This window comes from Oreochromis niloticus, linkage group LG10, assembly GCF_001858045.2.
Source record: "Oreochromis niloticus isolate F11D_XX linkage group LG10, O_niloticus_UMD_NMBU, whole genome shotgun sequence".
NCBI classification, from domain to species: domain Eukaryota; kingdom Metazoa; phylum Chordata; class Actinopteri; order Cichliformes; family Cichlidae; genus Oreochromis; species Oreochromis niloticus.
This window is the reverse complement of record NC_031975.2, coordinates 9,058,528-9,086,520: the sequence shown is the minus strand read 5'-3', so window position 1 is coordinate 9,086,520 and position 27,993 is coordinate 9,058,528. Positions and strand designations below refer to the sequence as shown.

Sequence of the window (27,993 nt, the reverse complement as noted above, 5' to 3'; positions counted from 1 at the left end):
GATTTAAATTCAGGAACAGGAATGAACAGAAGCGTGAGAGATGGGGGATGATGCTGGAAAGCTTTGGAAAATGTGAAGAAAAAAGAATAAAGAAAATTGAACTTTTAAATATATTTCCATGTGTTGCAGCTTTTCCTGTTGGTAAATACTCCAACCCTCCTTGCCATTCATACTACAAAAAGAAATTAAGTAAGAGATAAACAATCTCATCATTATCATCAAGCCTGTAGACTCTTGGTGGAGCATAGGGCCGCAACAACACCACGCCAATGGACTCTGTCCTGGGCCGTTCTCTTCAGCTGGGTCCACGTCATTCCGGCGGCCTTTACTTGGTTCTCGACAGATCTTCCCCACGTCTGTTTGGGTCTCCCCACTTTCCTCTTTCCTTGTGGGTTCCAGTCCAGAGCTTGCCTTGTGATACTGAATGGTTATCGAAGTGTGTGGCCAGCCCCATTTTCTCTTCTTGATGTCTTGACAGACCGGGTTCTGTCTGGTTCTCTTCCACAGGTCTGTGTTCAAGATCTTGTCAACAATCTAATGACAGAAAAGCCTCTGTCACTATCTATTCTAGAGATTTGGGGTTTTATTATAGTGGATCCACAGTTAAAAAGAAGAACAAAATCAGTGAATTAACAAACATTTTATGTTTTATAAATACAGGACAGTCTGAGCAACAAACTCCCAGAACTTCTTTCTGTAATTTCATCCCAGAAAAAAAAAAAACTTGAATGAAACATTAGTTAAACATCTTTAGACTGACAGAAAAGGCAGTTTCACAGGTCTGGCCCACTTAAGATCAAAGTGGGCTGCACGTGGCCCATGATGTAAAATGAGTTTGGCATCGCTGTTGTAAACCTTTCACTTCACTCTATCTGCTACCTTTCTGTCACAAATCACCCTTGATATTCGTCTCCACCTACACTCTCTTCTTCACCTCTCTGTCCGATGCTTTGGATGGTTGACCCCGTGTATTTGAACTGATCCATCTTTACTACCACTGCTCTTTGCAGCTTCACTGTTGCACCCTTCTTTCCACTGGAGAGCCGATATCTGTTGAAACCTTAAAGCTCAACTGCTGTTTTACACTAAGCGACATCAGCAGCTGAATGGTCCCAGAGTTTGTCAAAAATGAGAAATCTTATTGTTCGATCACCCAAATTACATCGGCTGTTTTGAAAGTGCCCTTTTCTTATTTACAAATGTGAAGCCGGCTGCTAGAAACTTAAGAATTTTGTATGGAGTATAGTCATCGGTGACCTTTGAACTGGACACCAGTAAAGCTTCCAAATAAGATCCAAATCTGACCTGACTTATATATGATTTTTTCTCTCAGTTAGAGTACTCCAATTCTTCCTTTTCTTGTGTGATCAACAGGCAACAATCTTCATGCAACTTCAAAACACAGCTGAAGAAACCTAAGATGGGACTCTTAGTGGTCTCATTTTTAAGACTTTATTTTTCTCTTTTTGACTTTAGTTTCTGTTTTTTCAGTTTCTTTTATTTATTTATTTAAAAAAAAATTGGGGGGGGGGGTTATATAAATAAGATGATTACTATATTTCAGTTCTTGTTTTATTAAAAACAACTTTATTAGGCAGATGTATGTAGTGCAATATAATTAAATGCATTTGGCCATGAAAATCTAAATATAATGCAGTTTACAGGATTTAAAAAAGATTTCAATACATACCAAAAATGTACAAGAGGATCTCGAGTACCTGTTTATTTGTTTGAGGGATTCAGTAGTTACTGTCACAGATCAGAGAAGCCTCTCTTCAGCACACTGCTATATAAAGTTTATCTTGACTACTATAAAGCATGGTCACAGAGTCGTACTGCACTTCAGTCCTGGCCCACTAGAGAGCAGTAACTCCTCAGCAAGTAAAGGGAACACTGGCATGAAAATCTCTTCATCACCTTTAAGGGAGGCATAAACACTCACATGCTAAGAACATTAAATGCAAAACCACACGTGGCTAAGGCTTCGACATCTTGTTTTTATCTTGAATGTCTGTATGCAGGCAGTATATATTCTACAAGGAAAACTCCTCTGTCAACAAGAGTCAATACATTTGCTATCAATCACAAGGCTTGGGTGGCAAATCTGGAACGGATCTGGGGTTTCCGTTGGGTTCCTTCTTGTTAGTGGTGTTGGAGCTGTTGTTTTTATGGTTCCTCTGAGGAACTGGCCTTCTGTGGCGTCTCCTTTTTGGCTGACGGGGATTGGGCTTTGTTGGATTTAGCAGGGGATCCAAATGTAGTTTGCTGCTCTGAGTATCCGAGGACTCATCAATAAATGCAAGGTTTTCACCAAAGTAGTCCAGAGGCTGGGACAGGTGGGGGTCAGGAGGAGCCTCCTCCTGTTTGGGTTCTGCAGGCTTTTCTTCTGGGACTCGCTCCGTCTGAGTGGCCTGAGAATCTGTCTCCGACCCAGACCCTGACTCATTAGAGGAGGACGATGATGAAGAGGAATATGACCCAGACTCTTCCTGACTCTCACGCTGCTCTTCTTGCCCTTCAGGCACCCCGTTAGCTGATACACTGTGACCATGGCTTCGAGGGCCGTGGCGGCGCTTTCTCCTACGCCGTTTAAAGGGGTCATCAATTTTTCCTGGCATGCGAAAGTCCACCGACATATTTTGGATGTTCTGAGTCCAGTCAGTGGCGTGGGCTCGCAACTCCTCCATCTGAAAGGAAAAGGATGAAAGCAGAGATGATAGAGAGGAAGTAGTGGAGACAGCACGTGATAAAACAGGCATAAAAGAACAGGAGTACCTCAGCCCTGGTCTTCTTTGAAAGAACCCGGAGCCAGTTACCAATCATTGTGAGGATAGATGCAAAGTATGCAAGCCCCAACAAGATCCAGAACCACACCAAGGGTTTGTACCAGTGGTCGCTGCCTTCCTTTCCTGAATCCCCTTTGACACAAAGACACATTATACAGAAGCAGGAGGTAAACAGGGGCCAGCGCATTCACACATCCATGTAGCCATCCTTTTCCATGGAGTAAATAAACTGTTAAGATAGCAGACTAGATAATCAATAATTCATCTGTGAAGAAAATCATCATAAATAATTTACGACATTGTCTGCGCTAAGTGAACTTAATGCACCACGACTGACAGCTATATTTATGGATGACTAATTAAGTCATAGCTCCTACTTATCAACAGATCAATACCTTCAACGAAAACGAAAACTATGAAAAAGGAAATGATATAAGCTATACTGACCTGGAAGCTATGATTGTGTTTCAGCTGCATTACTTTTATAGAGCTTAATAAAGCAGGATGTCCACTAGTGGCAAGCTATGGGCATCAGTGGTGGTGCACAGGGTGTGGAGAGTGGATAGGATCTCATCTTAATAAAAATAAAAACAAAAACAAGCACAAAAAAAAATCCTGCAGACTAATTATTGGGGAGATACTGGTGGTCTGATGTGACCTCAGGGGTGAAATAAACCTGTACAGTATCAAAACACATGGATTGGGTGGGGGTGAGTGGGTGGTGGGGATCACCTCCCATCAAGCTGTTATAAAGGGAGGAACTATCAACAGAGACCAAAACCATTTCTTGTAACTGGCTAGAATGCTAAAGGGCCACCACTTGAACTAAAATAATACTGAGACAGATGGACTTTTTCCATTTCCTATTCAGTGCACACCACTGCAAGCCAGCGTGGGTGGTTGATTATATACCTGCAACATAGTCTCCAAACCCCACTGTGGTCAAGGTGATAACCACGAAGTAGGCCGATTCCAGCAGGGTCCACTCCTCCACCTCTTGAAAAACGAAGATAGGCAGCGCAACAAAGAGCACACAACCCAACAGGATGGACAGGACAGCTGAGATCACACGCACGATGGTGGGACTAACTCGCCATTTCTGTCAGAAAAGGACAACCAATTAGTGTCATGAATATATAGCCTGTATATAAAAGATGGACGTGGCGACGTGATGTCACTTATTTGTTTGTGAAGTCATTTTTTAAGGCTTGAGTTCAGTCTTTTTGCCATCTCTACTTCACCGTTTTGAAACCAGAGGTCATGAACGAGGTTTGGGTCTGATTGAGAAACCAGCCTGCCAAGCTATGCCGACCCTGAAGCATATCCTATTTTATCAAATTTCTGAGACTGATCGGACCCCAAATTTACAAAATAAAAATCTCATTATGTTTGAGAAGACTTGATACTATCAACTGAGGCCATAAATGTTTTGGATGCAGGGAACCAAACGCTTCTATGCAACTGAGACCAATTTCTTCTTTTCAAATGCAGGTGTCAATCCCTGATAGCCTTTATAAGATGTAAGGCACTGGCTTCACTCTTCGGACCCAAATATTAGATACATCTATTATTTATAAAATCTAAGTATGTATACAGTGGCAGTAAAGAAGACATTTTAAATATTTTTTGAAGCTCTGACCAGGAAGAGCTTCTCTATCTTGGCGACAGTTTTCCTCAGCCCAGTACCCAGATGGTCTCCCACTCCAGCGAGCAGGATACCAAACAATGGGATTCCCACCAGGGCATAGAAGATGCAGAACAGCTGCCCTCCTTCTGTTTTGGGAGAAATGTTTCCAAAACCTGCACATGTGGGATCAGAGGTAGAAGAGCAGTTGTTTAAAGACTTCAGATGTAATTAGTGATTCCCATCATGCAATTAAATTTAGCGAACAAGGACTTTTAGCTGGACACCCACCGATGGTTGTGATGATGGTCCCTGAGAAAAAAAAGGCACTGGCCAGATCCCATTTGCTGACAAATGTAGCGTTGCCTATGGGATCCACACCTGCTCCCGTGGCCTCTACCACCTCCTGGGAAGGGACAGTGGGGGAAAGGTTAGTACTTAGTTGATGAAACACTCTAATAATTAATGTTTCACTGGAAAAGAGGCATTAACAAACACATGAATGAATGAACGCATCCCTGGGACGGGGTACAAGATGCACTGTCATGATCAAAAGCAGGAAGTTAACGGCGATGAGCCGCTGTGATGGCTCCATTCTGTCCCGGGCATATCGAACCGCTTACAGCACAGAATCAAATTCCCTGATTCAATTATCTGAACATAAACCTAAGCATGATGAGGTTATGAATTAACATGGCCTCTGCAGAAATCATTAAAACCAATCAATTAAAAGTTTAGATTGCAGATTGTAGAAATGTCTACTGCCAAGTACGTCTGTCCCAACAGATTAACAGAAACTGACTGAACTTCTCATCCTTTCAAATTCTATTTGTGCTGATAACTGTTATAGTTTTTCAAAGAAGTTGTGCAGTGACAATTGACTAAAAGAGTAGGTTTGAAGTAGGAATCAAATCAGTGACACTGTAGTTACAAGATATGTGCTGTAACTGTTCGGGTATTTAGCTGCATTCTACTGGATACAGGAAGACACTGCAGTGAGGTTTTGTGTCTAGAGGGTTTGGCATACGATAATTAGGTTACTTTTTCTCCTCAAGTTACATTAAAAGCGAGAGGCAAATTATGAGGTTAGTCATGCGCACCTCAGTCTCAGCCTGTGTACTCTGTGCACCGCAGAAAGGAATAATTTGGAGCCAGAAATATAATCCTTAGTAACTGTGTTCAAGAACCTTTTTGGGAATGCTGACCATAAGTGAGCGCTTCAGGTTTTCATGGTCGTGACACAACTCCCTCACAGATGTAGTGAAATACACAACATACATGCAAATGACAACTATGAAAAAACAATGGTGTTCATACTTTACATGCTATCAAATGTATGTGATATAGAAGCATTAATTAATCTGTTTATTATTGACAATCATTTGTCAATGTCACATGATTGTTTAGATAACCAGCAAAACTTTATAAAGAAGGAAATTGAGCCAGGGGATGTTGTCACATTGACTTCATGAATTGCTTGAAAGATTTAATATTTATCTATATTCCTATATTTATTTAATTTCAGCTAACAAACTGGCAGCTGTAAAAGTTGTAATTTCGCTTATCTAAGCTCAGCTTATACTGATATACAAAAGGAGACCCTGCACTGATAGCCAGACCATGTGAAAAAAAGTCACGTGGAGAAAGTTCACCAAGCTCACCTCATTATTTATTAGCCTTTCAAATCCATAAATTTAGAATCTGGGGTTGGCAGTGATAAGAACGTCTTTATGGAGGGACAGCTGAAGCTGTCTTATTTAAATCTGACATCTCGAGTCTGCTGCTCTATCTGGTACGGTGGTGTCATCTTGCCAAGATCTGAAGAGCTCCCTAAGGCTTTCAGATAAGCATTTACAGTGACGAATCAGAAAGTAACTGCACAAATTTTGCCTGAATGGAAGACCTCCGGAAAATTCCTTCAGTGTCCAAAAATAACATTAGCCGCAGACAATTACACAACATGCCTACATCAAGGCAATGATGCTTTTTTAAATAAATTCTTCATAAAAATAAACTTATCATTGCAAAATTTACTTGTATTTTTTTCAGGTATAACACCATTTTTGTCAGCAGTGTTCGCAAGTAGATCAAAACATGTCCAAATATAGCAAAAAGACCAAAAAATCTGCTTTAAAAAAATAAATCATGACTTTATTCCTCAAAAACAGGTGTCACATGATCAGCCACATCAATATCTGCTGGTAGAAAATATAGCATAGTCTTGATAAAGTATGGTGTGGTATGTGACAGATGCTTGAGGATGAAACTTTAACTAGAAGACCTGATGAAACATCTGAATGTAACATCAGTCCAGTGACACATGATCCACAGTGGCTCAATAGCAGTTCTCGTGTAAGCTGACATTAAGTGCATTGTGTACTGTCCCCACTTCTATAAGTGCACTGAGGTGCAAAGTTCACCCAAACCATCCCAAACCTTTCTTTCTTTTTCTGATGGAACCAAACAGCAGCTATCATCACATCACTGACAGCATATTATGAGTGCATTTTTTTAAAGCACAATATATTAGTATCTACATGATTTTAATCAAGCAAAGTGTCAAATACTCTTTTTACAAGTAGAAAAACAAGAAAGTGTTTCAGCTTGAACTTCTACTGCGTTCACCTATTCATTGTGATATCTAAAAAAAAAACACACCTAATCTCTCATGTGCTTCCTCTAAATAAACACAAAATACAACAAGGCCTGCTTGTGTGCTTCAGTGTCCTTCAATCCCTTTAACCTTTTCCCAAATGTCGCCGAGTGCATGCATAGATCACTTTGCAAACTGAAACAGTAATTTACAATGTTCATTCTAGAGTGAGGACAAGCATCTCAGGATCACAGCTAGGTTGCCAACGCTCGACCCATCCATGGATCAGCTGTCACGCAGTTACACTCATGAAAGGAACCTTGCATAGCTGCTCTGACCACACCTGTTATCTGTCTCGCAGTCGTCGCGCTGCGCTGCTGCACTGTGTCACCAGCAAAGCTCCACTGAACACGTTACACATCTGAATGATCATCCTAAGGATCCACAAACTCAGCCAGTGCGTATAAAACATGAAGCAGGTATGTGTCACGCACTCAGCAAAAGTGTATTTTTAGCTAGAGAGGCAGTCGGCATCAGAGATCATCATGACACTTGTTTGGAGTTTGTTAATATATGATTAACAGAAAGCAGCAGCTGGGCAAAGCTAGAGTCACTTTTTGAATGCAAAATGTGTAGTTTCAGTAACTCAAAGTTTGCTGTATGCTGTTCGATTTCGTTAGAAGCAACAACAGAAGTCACTATAACACTAAAGCAACAACACATAGAATTTGTCAGGATTACTGACAAAATGACACGAACGTGTCATATTTAAAGGGATCACAGCTTTTAGTCTTTCTGATATTTTCATGCCCATTTCCCTTAAAGTCTGAGAACTGAATGTTCAGTAAGTTCCCACTTTATCTAAGCCAATACTTTCTATGCATTTTTTATTGCAATATATTCTTATTGATATCATGTAGTATCCTATCATGTCGTGACATCCATATCATATCTTGTAGTATCATATCAGGTAATATCGTGTCATGTAGTATCGTATTGTATCGTAATGTATCATATCGTATCGTTTTGTGTCTTATTGTTTAGTATTGTATCGTATCTATCAATATGATGCTGTACCTGATGGAAATTGTAAAAGAGAAACAGAAAAAAAAGTTAAATTTTCGAAATAAAAGCCAGATAGTGAATGGCTCCTCTCCGTACCTCTATAAGAACCTGCAGCTTGTCTGAGTCAACACAGGAGAAGTTCAGCAGGAAGTCCCGGCGTGTGTCCTGCAGCTTCATGTGCACGCCCTCCTCCTGCGGAGCCTCCAGGGCACGGAACACCACAGCTCCCAGCACCAAGTAGAGAAGAACCCCCGTCAATATGGCGAGCAGGGTGGAGCAGCGCATGGCTGCACCTCCACTCAGTCCAAACGCAGGCTGCTGCTTCTCTGTGCCAGCCTCAGCGCTGGAGTTGCTGCAGCTGAAACATCAGCAACCACACAAGTAGACTGGTTACACACTGACCACAGAGCCTGACAGCAGCCCGGGCTGCCCACACGCCTGCAGCAGCCAGACTATTAGGTCCACAGCAAGCATTAAATGGACTCAGTCATCACTCTGCTGACACACATTGAATGCAACATCCAGCACATAAAGCCTGCTCTGTGACCTGCCTTTAACTGAACAGATGTTGCATGAGTATCTATAAAAGATAAGCGATCCATGTCATGAATAGCTAAAACAGATGCGATCATAACAGTGGTGCTCACCTGTTAAGCCGCCTTAGTTGCCCCCGTTTTCGTCTTTTCCAGTCCCTCTCTGTGCTGGCTCTGAGGATGGAGTCCCTAGAGCCGTAACCACTGGGGAGCCCGTCCCCCTCACACTCTGAAGGAGGGGACACTACACAGGACCACAGACAGATTTTTATGTGTAATTCAGCAGTTAGTTTCAAATGAGTAAAGAGGAGCAAAGGGCTCACTTCCTTTAAAAAAAATAGCTGTCAGCGCCAAGGATCAATGACAAACAAACAAAGCCCTGAGGTGTGGCAGTGCAGTTGTTGTTGTATCATACATCATCTGTACACATATGTATAACAGAAGCCTTTAGTTAGTGATGACCCCCCAAAAAGGGGGGTTTCCAGCACTGGATGGAAAGTTAAAGAATTATGATTTGGTTTATTCCCATTAGGTGATGTTGATCAGAAGTTACAGTGCTGGTGTGGAACAGCGGTGGAACTAAAAAACCAACAGATATGTCAGACACTTTCTGGGAAGTTTAGGAAATTATTTAAGAAGGTAGTGTTTTATCACTGGGATCGATAAGTCTGCCACTTGCAATTCATTTTGCATTACTGGTCTGTAAGCCAGAAAAGGAAAACAAAAGAAGCTCCCATCCTCTAAAGTTTGTTGACTGCGGTGCTGTAGTCAGCAGGTCCGCTGGATTGAATCCAAAATTAGAGCAATACATTGTCACACTATGACTGCAAAACGCACTTGGGCTCCAAAGACTTTTACAGCTGCTAGGACTACACAAAGGGGCAGTCCATTTACTGAATTAAACGCATTCCAATCGGGAGCATCTATGAAGCACATCCTTTAACAGCATAAAATTACCTTAAATATCTGGTTTGTACATACAATCTCATAGATTTGTAAAACAGCCAGTAAAATAGAATAAATATCCAAAGGTGCATGTGAGTAACAGTGTAACTGTAGTTCTTTAAAGAACTACACTACTTATCTACACTACTCCAAAGGACATATAAACACTGATCACAGCAAAGCTGTTATTCAACGTAAACATATGTCAGACTATAGCACAGACTGATTATGGACCAGCTGACAGAAGGAAGTTGTTCTATCCTGTGCATTAAGTCCCAGCAGAGCTTCTGCAGCAGCTAAGCTTTATCCATCCACCGTGATACCATTTTATTACCCCTTAGAGTCCCTCTGGGTCCATAAGATTCATGGTACTGACCAGCCCCTGTGTGCTTACCTCAATATGCAGGATCATAAAAATCCAGAGTAACGGCCACCTCATGCAAAGCGTTTCAGGAGTTCGGGCAGCTGCATACTGGGAGTTTGTGTGTGTCAGAGCGAGTGTGTGTGAGAATGATGGCTGGTGCTGAGTGCACACACAGCAGAAGATACTCAATCAAACTGACTTTATATAGATAGTGAGGGAGTGAACTGAAGCGAGACAGAGAGAGAGAGAGAGAGAGAGAGAGAGAGAGAGAGAGAGAGATGGTGGAGATGGTGGTGAAGCTAGACTCAGCTTGTTCAGTGTCTTTTTTAAAGATTTCAGACGTGCCGCAGACACATGATGCAGTTTGGATCATTTGCTTTATTTTGTCATTTTAATGTTTCTCCGGTGCATGAGCACGTTACAGAAGAACCCCCGCTGAAGTCCCACGTTTTGCAAAGCTACCTCTGTATCTCTGTGGGATCAATGTTTAAGATTTATTGGCGTCTGATTGGTGTTACTCTGCAAACTCTGCAGCGGGAAGCCAGCTCAGCCACCCTTCACCCAGCCCTCAATAACCTGTCTTCCTCACAAACAAGAACTGCTGCTGTTCCCTCTGTGTGTGTTTCTCTGGCACATCTAAGAAAACTAAGTGAACTTTCAGACATCCAAAGTAACATTCAGCTCAACACGTTGCTGTTGCAGATTTAGGAGTCCTGGAGTTATATTATACATCGCCCCAGATCAGGAAGATGGGTGTTATAGGTGATTTATTACGCTCATTTCCAGCTATACTTTTATTCTTGGTATCTGAAAGAGTAGCTTTGAATGATTTACTTATACCGAGCCTGGCGTAGCTCCTCAGTTTGCCAGTTTGGACAGTGGCTAACTTTCTTCTGATTGGCTGCCCCTCGCAAACAGAAGGATTAAGTGACAGATGGGTGTGGCTAAGATGACTATATTAGGGATAACCATTCTCACTGACATCATATGCATAGAGATAGGAAAAAAATTGTTGGAGCGCTTACTTGCACCTTGTAGTTTGAAACACTGAGCATGTTCATTGTGAGCTTCTGTCTCTGAAACAGTATATATAACAGAAAGTTCCAGCAGAGCATAATAAGTACACTTTAAATTTCAATACATCCGCAGAAAGTTTTGTTTGCCTCTGTTTCAGCTTTTCACTTTGCCATCTTCCCAGATTTAGACAGTACTCATCAAAGGCTTGGAGAGATCTACTCATTCGAGTGTATTTCCTTTATTTCCTTTATGTTTGACAATGTTTCCTGTTGCAGAACAATACTGAAGACATCAAGACACAAAAAGCACCCATGGAAACACAAAAACAATAAATAAATCTTCACAGGGCCTTACCCTGGAACGGTTTTCCATTAGCTGGAGTCTTTTGTAGGGTCCACGTGTATTAACTACATGCTAAACAAGCACATTTTTGCTCACTTCAACATGTCACTTAATGTCAATTAAGTCTTGTGCGTTCATCAGAATCCACCTGGCAAAGACTCCAGACTGGGCCACTGGCCCATTCTTAGGAAAACATTAAGGAGGGCATTTATTTTGGACGTTTTACTGTATTTTTACAGGTTTTACAGCCATGGCTACTGATAAAGACCCCTCCCCTGGGCATTCACACTATACCAACCAGAACTACAGATTTATTACTTACAACTTAAGCTCAGAGAGTTGTGATGACAGATTTCTTTCATTGAGTCAAGCAGAATTTCTTTATGTGGAAAAACTGAGACATACCATTGCACTTATTTGTCTTACATTAAGATATCTGAAGGATTAAATGTGTAGTTAAACTTGTTTACACTGACAGAAAAGAAAGTTTCAGTGTTCCAGCCCACTTAAGATCAAAATGGGCTCCCATGACGCTTTGCTAATGACGCTTTTATGATTTATTCAGAACTCAAGGCCATTGAAAGCAATTTCCTGAATGTAACATCCCACAAAGATTGTAGAAAAAATTTGCTTTGTGGGAACATTATTCTTAAACAGTCCACAACTTGAGTTTCTGGAAGAGCTATTTTACCAAGAAGCAGAGTGCTGGAGAGCTGGCAATCAACAGTCACCCAAATGACATGGTTAGGGATGGGTTGGGCCACAGATTGCAGGAGAAGCAGCCAACTTGTGCTCAGGATGTGTTGGAAACCACATGAAGTAACAATCTGTTGTTAAAAGATTATTCGAATACCTTAAACATTTTTGTTTTAACGTGATCTTATGAGTGTTAAAGTGGGTTGAGATTTGTTAACAGACCATTTCATGCTCTGTAAATAACTCGTGACCACTCTTACCTAACGCTTGGAGGCACTGCCATCCTGGAAACGATCGCTCTCATCTGGATAAAAGTGTCAAAGTGACCAGAACCTTATTTAATCATCTAACAGTAAATCTGATGAATGGTTTTGCTGTTATTCACACAGGAGGACATGAGGATTGTTTTCACTGGTTGGGAAGTTAAGATTAACACTCAACAATTAATCCAATACATCTAATCCTACACTTCTAATTCATTTTAACCAGAAGTCTAAAGTACGTTATCATAAGAAATTTAGGGACAGATTCACTGTGATCTTTCCACCTAAATTTTCCAGGGTTAGGCTGAAATAGTAACTCAGCTGATCCTACACAGGTTGAGATACTGCCGTGGCAAAAATTGCCAATTCACCACGGTAGCCATGCTGGTAGTCTGCTGAAGTTCTCGACAGCTACAGGTGCAAAAAGGCAAAATTCAGGACAGTTGAACGATGCTGAAGATCCAACCAGACAGCAGATACCTGTGCTGCTGTGTGCTAAAGCTGAATTAGGAAAAGGGATTTGAAGAGTTGAGGGTGCGGTGGTGGTGGCGAAAAAACATTTTGGGATTGAGAAGACTGGGACAGACCACCAAAGCGACTGCCGTGGTGGTCAGTGGTGATGGTGTGTACTGCTGTTTCATGCCAACTATTTTTTAGCACGCCTGCTTTAGCTAGTTTGTTTAAATCAATAAAAGAACAGTTGAGTGAAATGCATGTCCATTTCTCCTTTTGGTGTGGGCTGATTTTATCAATACTTCTTCAAAGAACTCTGTGACTGGGATTTGTCTTATTTAAATAGGCTTTATTTACTTGCTTATTTACACCGTGTGATTCACAGCAAACCCGTAGAAGCAGTCTTTCTTCAACTGAGGGATGCACTGCAAAACAAATTTGACACATCCAGGATTTCTTGGTGTTAGAGCCCAAAAAACCCCAGTCAGAGTTATGGGTATCAACATGGTGGCATGTTAATCTGAATTTATAAGGTCATCATAGCACTACGTGTGAAAATGTGAAACTTTTAAACGCCAAAGGATAATCGGCTCATTCAGGTCTGTCACTTTACCGTAACTTAATGGGAATGGCTTTAGATTTTTGCCAAACACACAGAGAATCTGGCGCCTTCACAGATGTATGAAAATGCACGCCATTATGGCTCTTAAACAGTGCAGTAGATGCAGCGAAACTTAATTCCAATGATATTACAGTTGCCTAAAACTAAACTAAAAACTACAACTAGATGTAAAAAAATATCTTAGTTCACAGATATAACAATAAAAACCAGACTTTTGAAAACATTTTAAATTCAAATAATTTTTTAATACTTGGAAAACAGAAATAAAATAAAAAAGTAGAAGAATGTATCATTAGTTTTTGTTTATCTGGTAAAAAAAAAAATGTTATTACATGTTATTACATGCTATTACATCTATAGTAATACCTATATCTAACGAGCAAACCAACCCAGAAGATGAACTGTAACTTAAACAAAAACTATTCAGAAAATATTAAACAAAAATAATTACAAGGCAAGGCACATGTGCAATTTTTAAAAGAAAAGTTCCTGCATTTATTTACATTTTACACTGCGTACCACCTTTTTACTAGTTTTGTACGATGTACATGTTACTGATAATAAAGTTCGGTGTAATATATGAATCCATGTTAATCAGTGATTACTAAAAGCACACTAAGTAACACCTTAGTCCAGCTGGGTTATCAGTTTAAGCGACAAAAGGATGTGGGTATATATTACAGCAAGATAGCAATTCCTTAGACAAGTGCATTATGTTGTAATGTATTCAGATGCATTTGTCAAAGGAGTTTATGCTAAGTGAGATAAGCTTGACAAGTCTGTCTCCATCTTTTCCTGCAGATACTTTGTACTCGATCTGTGCGTGCTGAGCAACAGCACTGGATTTATTACGTGCACTCGCCAAATAAACTGTTAAATGCATTTAGCTCCTCAATTCAATCTGCGTGAGAGCTGCTGTCTCTCCGTTCTTTCAAAATCTGAACACAGTCCAACTGCAGTGAAACAGGTGTCTTATTACTCCAACTGCATAAATCATGACAGCATGGAGTAAGAAGAGGGTTTACAGGAAAGGGGAAAGAAATGCAGATGCAGAATTCAGTGGTAAACAGAGTTCTGCAAAAATCGGAGTTGCTCCCCTAAAATGTACCTCCTGCATAAATCATACCTAGAAAAGCTTCTTTTTTTTACTTTAGGGAGTGATGGAAAAAGCACTCCCAAAATATACTCCTCTGAGAGGTTATGCAGGAATCAAAAATTCATAACAACTCATGTTATTTCTCATAGTTAAAGTCATCATGCGAATAAGTTACTTACTTCTTGCTGACCAGTGCTTATAAGTGTCCTTTCAGTTATATGTGTGATCTGGTAATCTGAAGGTGAATTCATTAAAGGTCCATCCAGTGGGAGAAGTGGAAGCAGGAACCAGGGACAAACATCGGAGACAACAAACGCTCAAACTGACTGACCTGATGTAAAATGTGCTCCCAATTACATGTAAAAGGAAGGTGGTGGTAAATAAAAGAGAGGGAGGGGAAGGGGGCAGAAAGGAGGAGGACGACACTGCTATTATGAGCACTTTATTTTCAATTAAGCCTCCTTGCGTCTACTGCAAGCTCACTTTCTGGCATTTTTGATGATGCAGGGACTTCTTAGACTGGAAATTGACTGATTAGCAGACGTTTGCAACTTTAGTCATTTAAGGGAAGATGCACTTCCAACGTGCAGAAGTAGGACAAACATCAGCAACAGACATGTTTTTCACTTTTTACAGCAGCGTCAAGTCAAGTCGTCAAGTCTTCGTGGAGTTTTATGTACCGATGGTAAACTGTGGTTCAGGAATTCATCCTTTACCAGTTTGTGAAGTTAGGTATTTAACATATTGTTATGGGTTTAAGTATTATAGAAAACAAAGCAGTGAAATCTGAAACAATCACTCCAACAAATTCATAATTAACTGCTTAAATTTATAATTAATTGTTGAGCCAATAAGAGCACAAGGCTACACTGAATTCAAAACTATTTTGTGGTGCTTGGTAGGAAAAATTGGGGTGATTTGGTGAATTTATTTTTGCCCCTCCCAAAGGCATGGACCACAGTCTGGCCAGTGTGTCTAACCTTGGACCAGATAATTTTGTGGTGCCATATGGAGGTATAGGCAATGCTATGCAATGCAGCTGACATGCAGACTGAGTCTAACACCACACCCTGGCACTGGACTGGTGGGGAAAAATTATATGCTGGGTTTCCTCTTATAGCTGCATCCACACAGGTAGTGATCCACAGCGCCATGGTGACCAGAGGCCATAGAAAGCAAATGACATTTAGCTATTTAAAAAGAAAACAAAAAAATAGTTGATATCATCTCAACTTTGAGCAAAGTCGCTGAAATGACCACCAATGAGAGAACAGTATAGTGCTGACATATGACCTGGGAGTTCATAGGTTCATAGGATTATGTAGGCAACCAGAGCCGCCAATGTCCACAGTGTTTTCAACGAGCAAATCACTTCTAGTGTGGAGACACCTTTAGGGTTGGGCGGGGACGGCCCGATGGTTCAGCAGTAAACCCTGACGTAAATAAATAAAACAAACAGAAGAAACCTGGTGGGGCTCAGTATTTAAAGTTAAGCTGCTCTTAATGGCAAAATCAATTGTAGGTTGTTGCATCTCCCCATCCCTCTTACTAGTTTTGATACAAGATATTAAGTTTACACACTTTAATCATTTAATTTCCCACCAACAAACACCCCATCATCATCCTGAGATGTCCAATGAGCCGGAGTAGCAGAGAACACCTGTGCGCCTGTTCAGGGCCTTTAAACCATTAGAAAGTCTGAATATCTGGGAAGCCCCAGTACAGTTACACCTCTTATCGATTGGCAAAAGAATCCACTTTACACTCTAATCTAATACCTTCACGTTCTGAAAAGCTTTTAAACTCCAGAGGAAGTCAACTTAAAGAGGGTGCAAACTAAGAAAGATTGAGAGAAAAAATATTTCAGGGTGGCAGCCGACTGAAAAATGCATGAAGCTGCTGAAATACTGAGCCTCCTTTCTTCTCTCAGTCTGCTAAAACCATCAGGAGTACTGGGATCTGTACAGAGCAGGTTTTTGGAATAAAACATGCTTCCAGGAAACAATTCACTGCATTAGAAAAGAAGACGACTCAGGGTTTCCTTTTGTTGACTTTTATTTAATAGCAAGTTGAGTAAGCATCATACATGATGGACCAAATACACAAAATGATCAACTAACGTAGCAAATCTGTGTGTTGATGTGAAAATGTCTTCAACTAAAGTTGCTTAGTGTCAATTTATGCTTTTTTTTTTTACTTTTATTAACAATTGTTTCAAAGCAATACATCCATTCCAACAATCACCATAGAGAGTATGTTACAAACTTAATAAATGAGATTGATTCATGTCTTGTCTCGTAAAGTGATCTAAAATTGCTCAATAGAAAAGTTCACAACCACAACATGGCTCACCCTCTAATAACAAAGTCGGAAAATAACCTTTAAATACAAACGGCTTCCACACCTGTTCATCAGTGGCTCTACAGGTAAAAAAATAACTGCATGGTGAACAGATGTCAAATGAGCTAAATTAGCCTCCAATGTTAAAAATATACTGAGGAATGGCTTCAAGAATAATTGACTTATTTGTACAAGCTTTTTAAATTTCAAGACCCTCATTAATACGTAGAATTGGTGGAATGCATAAATTATAGCTGAAGAATTACCGTGGATGTGTTGGACAAGCAGCAACTAAAAGGCTTCACAGGCACCTTTGCTGGTAAAGTATTCCTACCGGGTAGAGTGTGCATTTTAAACTCTACTGGTAAACCTATGAAAACCTCAAGGTATCATCTGAGCTGGCGTCGAGGACTGCAGGGGGGAGGCGGGGGAAGCAGAAGACGGAGAGATCAAAACAGTTTGATGATGCTCTCCCTGGACTTGCCGACTCCGACCCACTTCACTGAAATGAGAAGACGCAGGGACCAAAATTCGATTGGCAGGTTTTGGCAAAGCGAACAAAGACGTTGGCTGCAGTTTCCATCCCCATTAAAGTAAAGTATCTCTTTACAAACCTGGCACTTGCAGGAAGTCCTCGATGAACCGAATGTAATTTTGAGCCTGCACCGGAAGCTCCTCGAAACTCCGAGCCGTCTCCGTGCTGCAGCACCAGCCGGGCAACGTTTCGTATTCCACTTTCACTTGTGTCAAAACGTCCATGTTTGCTGCAAAAGAAGCATCGTTCAGAGAAAAATCGGTCCTGGGAAATCCAGCGCACTGGCCCACAAAAACCCACTGAGCAAAAAGAAATGATAACGTGCTGTTTTTGTGCAGCTCTGGTGCCATTTTAAACAGAGGAGACCCTTCCGATTCATTAACTTAATGATTCAACTTCTTCTAGTACAAACAGAGAGATGAAGAAGATAAAGCTGCGTCTGAATAGATTTTGACAAAGTCAGGATGTTGCACTTCCTGCTGGAAAAAAAAAAGCTGACCCATGTGAAATAAAGACACCCCCCCATTCACATGAAGCCAGAAATTATATTTCTGTCAATAAAGCTGGAGTAGGCAACATGTTTCTAGGCATCTCTAACAAACAAAAAAAAGAAGAAAAGAAAAATCTATAATAACTTTTCAGCATATTGTTGTTTAAGTGGCCTGAGGAGGAAATGTGCAAATGTAGCCTGCTAAGGGCCGTGGCAGCAGATCAGGTGAATAACAAGTAAGATGTGAGAAACAGACACGATGGATGTAAGCAGAGAGCAGCCACCTCGGAGAGCACTGTTCAAATCCTGTGTGAAGTCAGGAATCAATCTCAACTTCCTTTTATGGAGCACAGTTGTGTTTGCGATTGTCTGGTTGGATGGGGTTTTTCTGTCCCAGCGGTCTGGATAACTGACCAGCCATAAACAATCAAAGACTTAAAAAGGTCACGCGATCAACTGTTAGACTCAAATGTATAAGGATAGCACTATTCTGAAGAATGTGTACATCCTCATATCTTTTTACATTATTGTGACATTTGTTTCAGAATTTATTGAGTCACAGAAACACTAAATCCTGACTTTAAGCTCTAAACTGGGCTCAAACTGTTCTTTCGAACCGTTACATTTATACCATTTTTCTACAGATCTAGAAAAACCTTGTGGGAATGTCCTACCTGGAAAACTTGGCAGAGGTTGTCCATTAATCTTATATGCCACGGCCACTTTAATCTCAGGCAGCGTGTCCAAAATGTCCAGCTTCGTCAGGGCAATTCTGCAGAAAGGATTTGTGTTCAGCTTTGATCACAACACAAAGAGCGCATGGTGAAACTTGCTTCTAAACATAGCAACGATGCCAGTAATTACATCAGCCAGCGAGGGAAATATTCTGAAATCGTTTGAATGTTCCTTACGCAGAGAAGCCATTGACCATGTGGGCATATCTGACCAAAATCAGGTCCAGCCAACCACAACGCCTTCTTCTGCCCGTGGTCACACCGAACTCTCTGCCTCTACTCTGTAACAGATTCCCAGTCTCCTGCGGAGCAAGAAAGAGACACACAAAGTCAGAGTTTAAAGAGGGGAAAAAAACAATAAATAAATGGGAAGCATATTCCTTGATTTAAAAGGCGATCACACCAATACTACCTGCTCTGATAACTTTATTTTGTACAGAAAGTCAGATAAGCATATATTCATCTCTAGTACCACACCTGCTTGCACACTCCACTGTCATGCTCTCTACAGTACCGAGTATTTGCTGTAATCTGGGGGATCTGAATTGACGTAAGTTTGGCCACAATCATGCGTCTGTAACATCAGGATGGCGGCTGAGCAACTGATGATGTTACAGTCCATATTGGACACACAGTAGAAACTGCAGGAAGTAACTAGGATTTTTTAAAATCTTTTTACTCACGTTATCCTGTTCTGTTGGAAACGCACCAACACCCACACGGGTGGTGTATGCTTTGACAACGCCGTACACTCGGCCAACGTAGGACGGAGGCACCCCGAGCCCGGTGCATACGCCTCCAACAGTGCAGTTAGAAGATGTCACGAAAGGATACGTGCCTGAACAGAAAAACACCTGCTAATGTGAGGAAGCAAAAAACAAGCAAACAAACAAAACAACACGTCCATCATCTCAATTCAAATATTTAAAAACCTGTAGATGCTCACCAAAGTCAATATCCAGGAGAGCAGCGTTGGCTCCCTCCACCAGGATTTTCTTACTGGGTCCAGTAAGAGCTTTGTGCATGAAGTACACCCCGTCAGTTACCAGAGGACGCAGTCTCTCTGTGTATTCCTGAGAACACACACAAAAATATTACTTGATGAAAATCTATAAGACTTACCTATACTACTAAGTAAATAATCCATTTATGGTGCTGTCATTAGAAATCATTTTTCTCAGATACATGCAAGTCCAGCAAACATGGCTGAAACCCCGACATCCCCTCCCTGATCAAAACTGGCCACAGCACGACTGCAAAGAAACTGAACTGTGGATAGATGAAAGTTTACACTTCCACATAGAACAGAGGTCGGGTCAGACGGTCTCTGGAAGCTGATTTTCTTTGAATAAGCTGACCCTCATAACAAAAGGTTTAAACAGCAGAGGAGTGGGGCTACTCTGCTCACAGCTAGAGCTGCACTCTGGGTAAACCATGCACAAAGATGTTATGCAGCTATCACACTAATCAAACAAACTGGACGGGACTCAGACATGGTACAACCTAAGATAGTCAGACTACAGGTATAGGTCCACTATCTTAGCCTTACCACTGTTAACGTCACCTGTGCTTTTACGGCTATGAATACAGTGCATATAAGAACTCCTAGTAACATAGGCAGCTAAATGAAATGCACCCATCATTAACCTTTATACCTGTGATTTTTCCTCTTGTTATGTAGGCCCAACACCAATACTTGAGCCATATAATACTATGAAACACCTCTATGTGATAAGCAGACCTCACCTTCAACTGTTTCAGTTCGCTGTCGATGTCGACATTAAGGTTTGGGTACATGGTGCGAAAATGTTCCGCCAGCATGCGAAACCTGCAAAATATGACAGGCAGGACAGATTATTAGTTAAGACACGTTAATGCATGTTTATGTGGAGCCTGTCTTTATGCAGCTGTGCTTCCACTCAGAGTTTTAACCTGACATACAGGAGAGAAAGACTAAGTTACATAAGGTTTCCATAAAAGCTTTTTCAGCTGTTTTCCATAGATGGGTGCTGCCACCTGCTGGTAGGAGATTACATAAACTGACAATAACTGGACTAACGTGTTAGTCCAGTTATTGTACCTCATGTTTTGTTTGTGAGATGTTCCATTTTATTAAAATCCTTAAAATGTATGCCTAAACTTGCCATCTGACCAATCTATGATTCAAAGTCACTTAAACAGCGTTCCTGTCGGCGGCCACGTTATCATGTTATGGTGAGGTGATAAGACTGTGTGTGACATGAGGTAGAGGAAAAACAAAGCGCTTACTTCTCCTCAAAAACTTTGAAATCTGAGACGAGGTCACAGACTCGCAGACCGTTCCGGGCAGCTTTCGAGGAGTAGGCAGGACCGATGCCCTTCTTAGTGGTCCCTAAACTGAAGCACAAACAAACACAACAAAGTCCATTAGGAAGTAAATAAACACAAAATCATCCCCAGTCTTTAATACTGTTAAACTGCATGTTATTATTAACAGTCATAACATTTTTGATTTACTTTTTCCCTTCTTGCTGCTGCCTCTGCTGCTCCTGGATTCCATCAACAGCTTGATGGAAGTTGAACACTACAGGAGGACAAACGAGACTGTCAATAAGAACACGTGTGTTACTCAAAACTTTGAGGAGAAACTCTTACTCACCGATGTGGGCGCGATCTGAAATCTTTAATCTTTCCTCCCATCCTTGTAATCCTGCACAGGAAACAACAATTCACATGGTGCAATGTTTTTACTGCAGGAAGCATCTTTTTTCCTCTTCTTCTGCATTATTATTGATGCGTGCGCACACACACACTAATAAACATTTGCTTCATGAAAAGCATAAGACCACTGAACTAGTGAGATGTTAAATGTTGAGAGTGAGAGGTGAGACAAGAGCATGGCTACCACTTTGCTGCCTCACATCTTCATTTAACACTCAGTAAACTTTATAGGCCTTTTCCACTAGTACCTACTCGGGTCGGATCGGTTTTCAAGGTTTTCCATTAGGTGCCAGGTACTTTTTTAGTACCTGCTTGGCCGGGGTTTCCAAGCAATCCGAGACAATCTGAAATTGTGACATCAGGCTGCACGCCACCAACTGGCTAATAAGCGGCATCAGAGTCATCAGAGTGTCTCCTTAATAAAAATCAAAACTGCCATTTTTGAAACCTGACAAGTGAAATGGTTACACAAAAGAACAATGTGATTACAGAGCCTGACAAAAAGCCACAGACTGAGCAGCAGGTATAACATCACCTCCACGTGCTCCTTTGTTGTGGCATAAATGACATCACGAGACTCTCGATCACGTTGCTGTAACGACCCCCCGCACATCAAGCGGTACTCAATTGTAATGGAAAATGAGTGAAACAGAGTTGAGATGAGCCACGTCAAGTCGAGCTGAGAAGGTACTAGTGGAAAAGGGGTATTGGTGAACTGAGGACACCCACTGCACTATTTCTGGAACGCTGTCAGCCAGTTTGGAGCCTCCTAATTTCAATAAGCTCTAAATGTTTTCAGGTCTGGTAGGAAGGCCAGTTTTATCTCCCAGCCTCTTGCTACGAAAGCCATGCTGCTGGAATACATGCAGCATGTGCTTTGGCAGCATCTTGCTTCAACATCCAAGGCCTTTCCAGAAAAATCTCATTTCATGCTGATCTTATTCAGCATTAAATAGGGAGAGATACTCATACCATCACAGATACCAGCTTATTATCTAAATGATGGCATTCTCTGTGTATCTGCAATTTTGAACACTGACAAATATTACAAAAAAAAAGAAAAAGAAAAAAAGACTCTGGGAAGCTGTTTTTATAGCCAGAAATGTTACTAATTAACGTAGCTGGTTGTGAAATAAGCAAGTTAATTAGTACAATGTTGTTTTTAATATTACACAACCCCATCTCAATGTTTCAAATCCAAAATAAGGATATATATTTTTCCAAAAACAAAGATATATAGGGGGTCGGTCTCCCTCTTATCCATTTTTTGAATATTATATAATGCCATTTTACAACATGTCCCAGTTTTATTTTAATAATACAAATATCTTTTTTTTTTTTGTATGAAATGATCCTTTATGCTGTGACACTGTACCTTTGCCTTTACGCAGATTCTTTTCGGCCTCCTCAAACAGACCCGGCAGGTGTATCACCACTCCGTTACCTGTAAGGTGAAACTGAACTTTTAACAAGCCTTGTATTAGCTAATTTTATACACTTTAGCATCAAGTGTTCCAGTGTGGGAAACAAACTGCTCATGTTTTCCCTCAGCTTTTGTTTGGATGACATCTTAGTGCATCCCCTCTCCCAGTTTCCTGTTTTTACAGTAAGCCTACTGGAAACAAAATCTATTAAAAGCATGACATCCAAACAAAACAAACAACAAAGAGATGAGGAATGTTTTAAGCACAACAGCACACTGTAAATGGTTTAATTCCTGTGGCTGTAAAACTGCATTGACTAGGAGTTCTTTTTATTATCTAGACGAGCCTTAATAACACAGGATCTGGGTCATGTCCTTAACAGCGTGAAACAGACGGACTGATAAGACTGTCTGCATATGTCTGACGTTCACTCTGATAAAGGTGATTATTAATGCATTATGGCATCTTCATCACGCTTCACCATCAGCAAGACTTTCAAAACTCAAGGCGCGTCCTTACCAATGAATGAGATGGCCTTCTTGTTGAGCACCCCACTGGGCAGCAGATGGAAGTCGTACTCCACAGAATCCACAACCACGGTGTGACCTGCATTGTTTCCTCCCTGTGAACACAACATAACATCCATAACCTGCTCACAGCATAAGACCGATACAATGTCGTGTTGTGGTAAAACATGTTCAATGTGAACAAAGGGTTAAAAGCTCCTGTTCCTGTAGGGGCTGTGTGGCTTTAACAAAGTAAACAATAGCACTTTTTTTCGTAGGTGCGTCATTCCATTATATAATGTCATGTTCACGGTCATTTGTCTAACTCTGTAAAACTGTATGGATTTCGAAGCACCACATTACTTAAAAACGACCGAACTTAGTTAGCAGTGCTCGTTAGCGCCACAGCAGCTCTACATCCGGGGAGGTCAGCCAAGGTTGTTGACGTCGGCCATGAATATTTAACAGCAGCTAAACGTTAACGAGGCTCACCAGAGCCCTGCGTTATATTCACAACACGATTTAAGCCCAAGAAAAGTGTAAGAAGTGGTGTGTTTAAGGGTAAAAGGTGACAAAAGATCGACAGCGTAGCTTGGTACCTGGCACCTGCACACAATATCCGCATCCATGGCGAGTAAGTCCACTACTTTGCCTTTTCCTTCGTCTCCCCACTGCGCTCCGAGCACGACGGTCACTTTGTTCTGCGGCTCTTTCGGAGTCCTGAGCGGGTGCTCCTGCGGGACACCCTCCCGCGGTCGCTTAACGACCGGCTCCCCGTTCAGGGACGTGTTCTCCCGACCATTAATGTTAGCCATGCTGCTTTCGGATGCCATGCTGCTGCCCCTCTTTCCGCAAACCGGAAAATCGTATTGGCGCGTTCTGTCCTCTACGGGAAGTGCTCGACTTCCGCTTTTTGGGACATCCTCTTTTAGCTTTACTTTTTCTTCCCCCTGAATATAAAACATACGTGTTCACGCATAATTATTATCACTATCTATCATGTCGATTTATGCTGACTATCTGCTATATAAACGCCTTGTCGCTCTGTTAAATTGTTTTTTGTCTAATTTAAAAGTAACACACTCACTGATCTCCACTTCCGCTATCAAAGGTTTTTTTTTTCAACATTTGCGATTTTCTTTTTAGTGTATTCTGTTTTTTTCCTTTCATTTTATTGTATTTAACTCGTCAGTTGGTAATTTGAGCAATAAATTAAAGTTCCCTTTTAAAACTGCAATAGAGAGCAATTCAGTCAGTGGAACAGCAGAGGGCACCAGTGAGCAAGTCATCTGAGAACACTGAAAGACTAAATTAATTATTTACTTTGCTGCACTGTCAGTATCTACGAAGGTGTGTTTTTAAAACAAGCAAATCTAATAATAAATCTAAAAAATACAGCAAAGGTAGATTCCTATTTTTGTTCTATAAAGACAGTACATGCATGTGTCTGATCTGCCACAGGGAAACTTACATTGGTGAAATAATAAATAAATAAAATCGCGCCAACGTTAGTTTGATATCTGGACGTTATCCACAATAAAATCTTACACATGTGTTTAAGAGATAGCATATTGTGTTGGCTCAATGTGATTGCTGTCAGAGAATATTGGAAATTACGTGCGCTGCTTGCTTCATTCCTTAAGTCAAAATGGCGGATGTTGTAAAGTGGCTCGTTGTGCTGTGACTTCCCAGTTTACAGCACGAAATTCACACTGGATTCATTTCAGCCTGTGTCACAACCCGCCCCTCACATAAGCCACCCAAAAGAGCAGGAGTTCACTAATCAACCACCACATTCAGACTCTAATATTGCAAAGACCCCCCCCACCTGCCCTTTGCTGTGGTGCTTGGCACAGACCCTTTGGGTCCTTATGTTGTTGGGTGGGGACTTTGTGGACTGAGCTAGTTCCAGCAGGTCTCACAAAAGCTTGTTCAGAATCTGGAGAGTTTGTAGGCCGTGAGTCGATTTGTTTTTGCGCCCTGCTGCTGGGGGATGGCTCTGTTGGGGAGTGCATGATTGTCAGGAGAGTCTGCAACACTGTGGTAGTAGGTACTCCAGCTCATGTCACTGTTAGTTTCTTGCTGCACATACAGAAACAAACAGGCGCACTACATGCAGTACACTGAAGTTTATTTTCTGCAGTACAAGTTTAAATAGTTCCATATATTTTAAATATATATTCATACCAGTTTGTCCAATACTCTACTACTGCAGATGTAGCCATTTTCATTTTAACGATGTAAGTGATGTATTTAAAAAGAAAAAAATATAATATATGCTTTTTAGAATTTATACGTGTCAGTATTTATCTCTTGCTGAAGTGTTAGGCACCATGTGAGGTTAGTATAACTGTAATTTGCTGGCATTATGCTTCCATAACGGCAATAAAGATCATGAATCTTCCCACATCTGTCTTATCTGTGCAACACTGTGCAGCACAGGGACAACAACATTTCTTTTAAGCAGAAATTTCTCTGATCATCACTACATCATAACCCTCTGATAAAAACAGGCAGAGCTGATGGTTGCTTACCTTTTTACCTCAGTTAAAGTCAAACGAGACTTCTCCTGCACTGCCTCACACTGTATTATGAGGAGCAGTTGAAGAAGGCTGAATGTCATGAACACACAAACTATCTGATAAGAATTCACTGTTTTATTTATTAACAATATCCATTACAACACTTAATAGTCCCACGAACATGCAACATATTTAAAATAGTGAATTGCTGATGCAACGGTGCATTCAAAAAGTGAACATCCTTTGTTTAAGGATGATTATTATAATAATACAATTGCCTGGAGGTTGCATTTTAATTAAGAGGACATTATATATCTCCCTGCCACATTATATATTATGAAGACATTCATTATATAATTTCCAATATGGAAATCGCTGATTTACGTCAGGTTTTTTAGTAGGGTTAAATTTATCTGCACTACTTGTTGCCTGTTTCATTTACAGGCATGCGGACACATCAGGTTCTGCAGTGGTCCAGTGTCACATCAACACTTTTGTACTGAGCTTACTTCCTCTTTGCAGTTAGTATCATTGTCCTGTAATGATTAGTAGATCATAAATATATTCGTGCAATACGCTGGCGCACTTTCAGGGTGAGCTCATCATTTACAGTTTCACTGTTTGAGGTTACAGGTGGTTATTTGAATAGACCATCAGTGCAAAATGACAGACTCGCTGAGCAACACAATAAGGCTTTATTCACCGCGTATACTTTTTTTCAGCAATGCCATCCTTAAAAAAAATCACAAAAAAAGTCACAGTTTATTTATTAGTGAAGGCACGTGGGAGATAAAACGGTCGTGTACCTGTACACGCTCAGCAGGACGAACGCAGCAGTGGCCTACAGAACTGACAGGCAGAGGCTGGAAATCACTGGCTGTCAATTCATAGGTCATCACCTTGTGCCCCATCTCTCTTTAGCTACATACCAATCTTTCAAAGACGTAGTAACACACACTCACAAAACAAAAAGCAGAATGGAAAATAAAAGCAATTGCGTGCTGGCTTCTTGTCGTCTTTGGTAGATCTCTGCAAGTAACAGCACCTCCACTGGAACAGACACAGCTTCCACATGGAGTTGCTGTTACATCCAGCAAGCACCAGAAGGCTCGTCGCCGATGATAAACAGCACGAGGCACACCGCTCGGACTGATGAACAAACCTGTCTTTGGATCAGGGTCCAGTTTGTTGAAGAGGAGAGAAGCACCAAAAGAGAGCCCAGAGGTGGACTCAGCATTTGGACTCGGAGGCAGCCGCTTTAGTACGAGAGGAGTCTCCTCTTGCAAGTGACTTTGACCTGGCAATTTCCTCCTCCCAGTTTTTATAACCTGAAGTAAACGGCATCATTGCTCACGCTGCTCCAACAGCATGTCCAAAGGGCCAAGGCCTGTAGAGATAACACAGATTTTATGGCAGCTGTCAACATGAGGGCTTTCAATGTGTGAGTAAAAGGGTGTGTCTGACCTGTGTACCTGCTATCCTAGCATTTCCTGCTTACGCCTAAATGAGTCTTCTAATAATTATCAAGTTTTACTAAGTAATTATGAGGATAAATCTCAAACGTCAGATTACCAAGTTTGACTTTAATCAAGTTGATTTTAGGTCTTGTAGTAAACGTAAGTAAAAGTAAGTTTCTTTTTCACCCTGCCTTGTTCAGCTTGCAGGGTTATGTCTGTGTAGACTTTGCCTTGTAGTAAAACTGCACAGAAAAAAACAAAACAAAAGAAAAACAGAACAATAACGGAATTCAAAGACCAGCAGTTACACTTAGACCAGCTGCTGTTCTTGTACTTGCTTTGTTTTAATTGTTTTGAATGAATCAATCAGACTGCACTAAATTGCTTTCAAGCAGACACATTAGCATTCATTTGAAAACAGCATGTGTCTCGTCTGATCACTGATCCAAACAACGATCCAGTAGATTTAGTTATGTTCTGACGTTATAAACGTAGGAAAGATGAAGCTGGGTCTTGCCCGGTCATCACTTGGTTTTGTTTTGTTATTGTGACTAAAAAGACAAACAAAAAATAAGTCATACTCACCTTCGCGCTCAACGCGGCCCAGTGGATTTTGCAGAGGAGGCCAAAGGTTTGAGCAGCAGGGTGTCGTGACACACAGGACCAGCGCTGGGAGCAGCAGAACGCGGGTTGCAGCCAAGACGAGTAGAAACTCAGCACACGGGACCGAGACAGGTGAAGTCCCACCTTCGTGGATATTGGCAGTGCATGTTTTCATTTTTTAAGATGTAAATGTCAGCAGTGACAGCGGCGAAATGGCAACGAGGCAGAGCGGCCAGTTTAAGAGATCAGGAGTTGGTGCAAAGTTAATTATTACACTCGCTGT

The 27,993-nt window shown here is 41.1% G+C and overlaps 2 protein-coding genes and 1 long non-coding RNA gene across 4 annotated transcripts in view; all 3 read right to left on the bottom strand.

Annotated features, from left to right (window-relative positions):
• Positions 1 to 1,572: 1,572 nt before the first annotated feature.
• On the bottom strand, positions 1,573 to 10,075 carry kcnk4b (potassium channel, subfamily K, member 4b). Its single transcript, XM_003450444.5, has 8 exons — positions 9,941 to 10,075; positions 8,716 to 8,845; positions 8,165 to 8,426; positions 4,702 to 4,816; positions 4,426 to 4,586; positions 3,699 to 3,885; positions 2,776 to 2,918; positions 1,573 to 2,687 (listed from the first exon to the last, which is right to left on the bottom strand). Exons 3-8 carry the CDS (start codon positions 8,351 to 8,353, stop codon positions 2,079 to 2,081), a joined length of 1,404 nt encoding a protein of 467 aa, XP_003450492.1. The 5' UTR covers positions 8,354 to 8,426; positions 8,716 to 8,845; positions 9,941 to 10,075; the 3' UTR covers positions 1,573 to 2,078.
• Positions 10,076 to 16,436: 6,361 nt separating this feature from the next.
• Positions 16,437 to 24,778, bottom strand: adssl (adenylosuccinate synthase, like). Of its 2 annotated transcripts, none has more exons than XM_025910894.1 (14): positions 24,746 to 24,778; positions 23,728 to 24,078; positions 23,142 to 23,244; positions 22,574 to 22,642; positions 21,137 to 21,187; positions 20,995 to 21,061; positions 20,767 to 20,874; positions 20,245 to 20,326; positions 19,445 to 19,571; positions 19,182 to 19,336; positions 18,676 to 18,800; positions 18,439 to 18,536; positions 17,354 to 17,503; positions 16,437 to 17,241 (listed from the first exon to the last, which is right to left on the bottom strand). In XM_025910894.1, exons 1-14 carry the CDS (start codon positions 24,761 to 24,763, stop codon positions 17,189 to 17,191), a joined length of 1,557 nt encoding a protein of 518 aa, XP_025766679.1. In that variant the 5' UTR covers positions 24,764 to 24,778; the 3' UTR covers positions 16,437 to 17,188. The 2 variants fall into 2 exon arrangements, with proteins under 2 accessions (XP_025766679.1, XP_003450526.3); XM_003450478.3 differs by lacking the exon at positions 24,746 to 24,778 and adding an exon at positions 24,600 to 24,695.
• A 989-nt stretch (positions 24,779 to 25,767) lies between these two features.
• The window catches only part of LOC106098616 (uncharacterized), a 2,654-nt gene continuing 428 nt past the window's right edge, over positions 25,768 to 27,993 (bottom strand). The window contains exons 1-2 of the long non-coding RNA XR_001224899.3: positions 27,693 to 27,993; positions 25,768 to 27,037 (exon numbers count right to left, since the gene is read on the bottom strand). The exon at positions 27,693 to 27,993 is cut by the window's right edge and continues 428 nt beyond it. This is a non-coding gene — a long non-coding RNA (uncharacterized LOC106098616). The remainder of the gene's footprint in view (positions 27,038 to 27,692) is intronic.

Bases quoted from the DNA above. Each gene is read 5' to 3' on its own strand.
- kcnk4b (XM_003450444.5), bottom strand. From the start codon at position 8,353: ATGCGCTGCTCCACCCTGCTCGCCATATTGACGGGGGTTCTTCTCTAC. The intron at 4,587-4,701 runs GTGGGTGTCCAG...CCACATGTGCAG, and splicing joins GACCATCATCACAACCATCG to GTTTTGGAAACATTTCTCCC. The intron at 2,688-2,775 runs GTACTCCTGTTC...TTTTCCTTTCAG, and splicing joins CAAAGAAGACCAGGGCTGAG to ATGGAGGAGTTGCGAGCCCA.
- adssl (XM_003450478.3), bottom strand. From the start codon at position 24,680: ATGTGTAAGATTTTATTGTGGATAACGTCCAGATATCAAACTAACGTT. The intron at 21,062-21,136 runs GTGAGTAAGAGT...GTCCTCCTGTAG, and splicing joins TTCAGATCGCGCCCACATCG to TGTTCAACTTCCATCAAGCT. The intron at 19,572-20,244 runs GTGAGGTCTGCT...GTGTGTTCTCAG, and splicing joins GCGAACTGAAACAGTTGAAG to GAATACACAGAGAGACTGCG.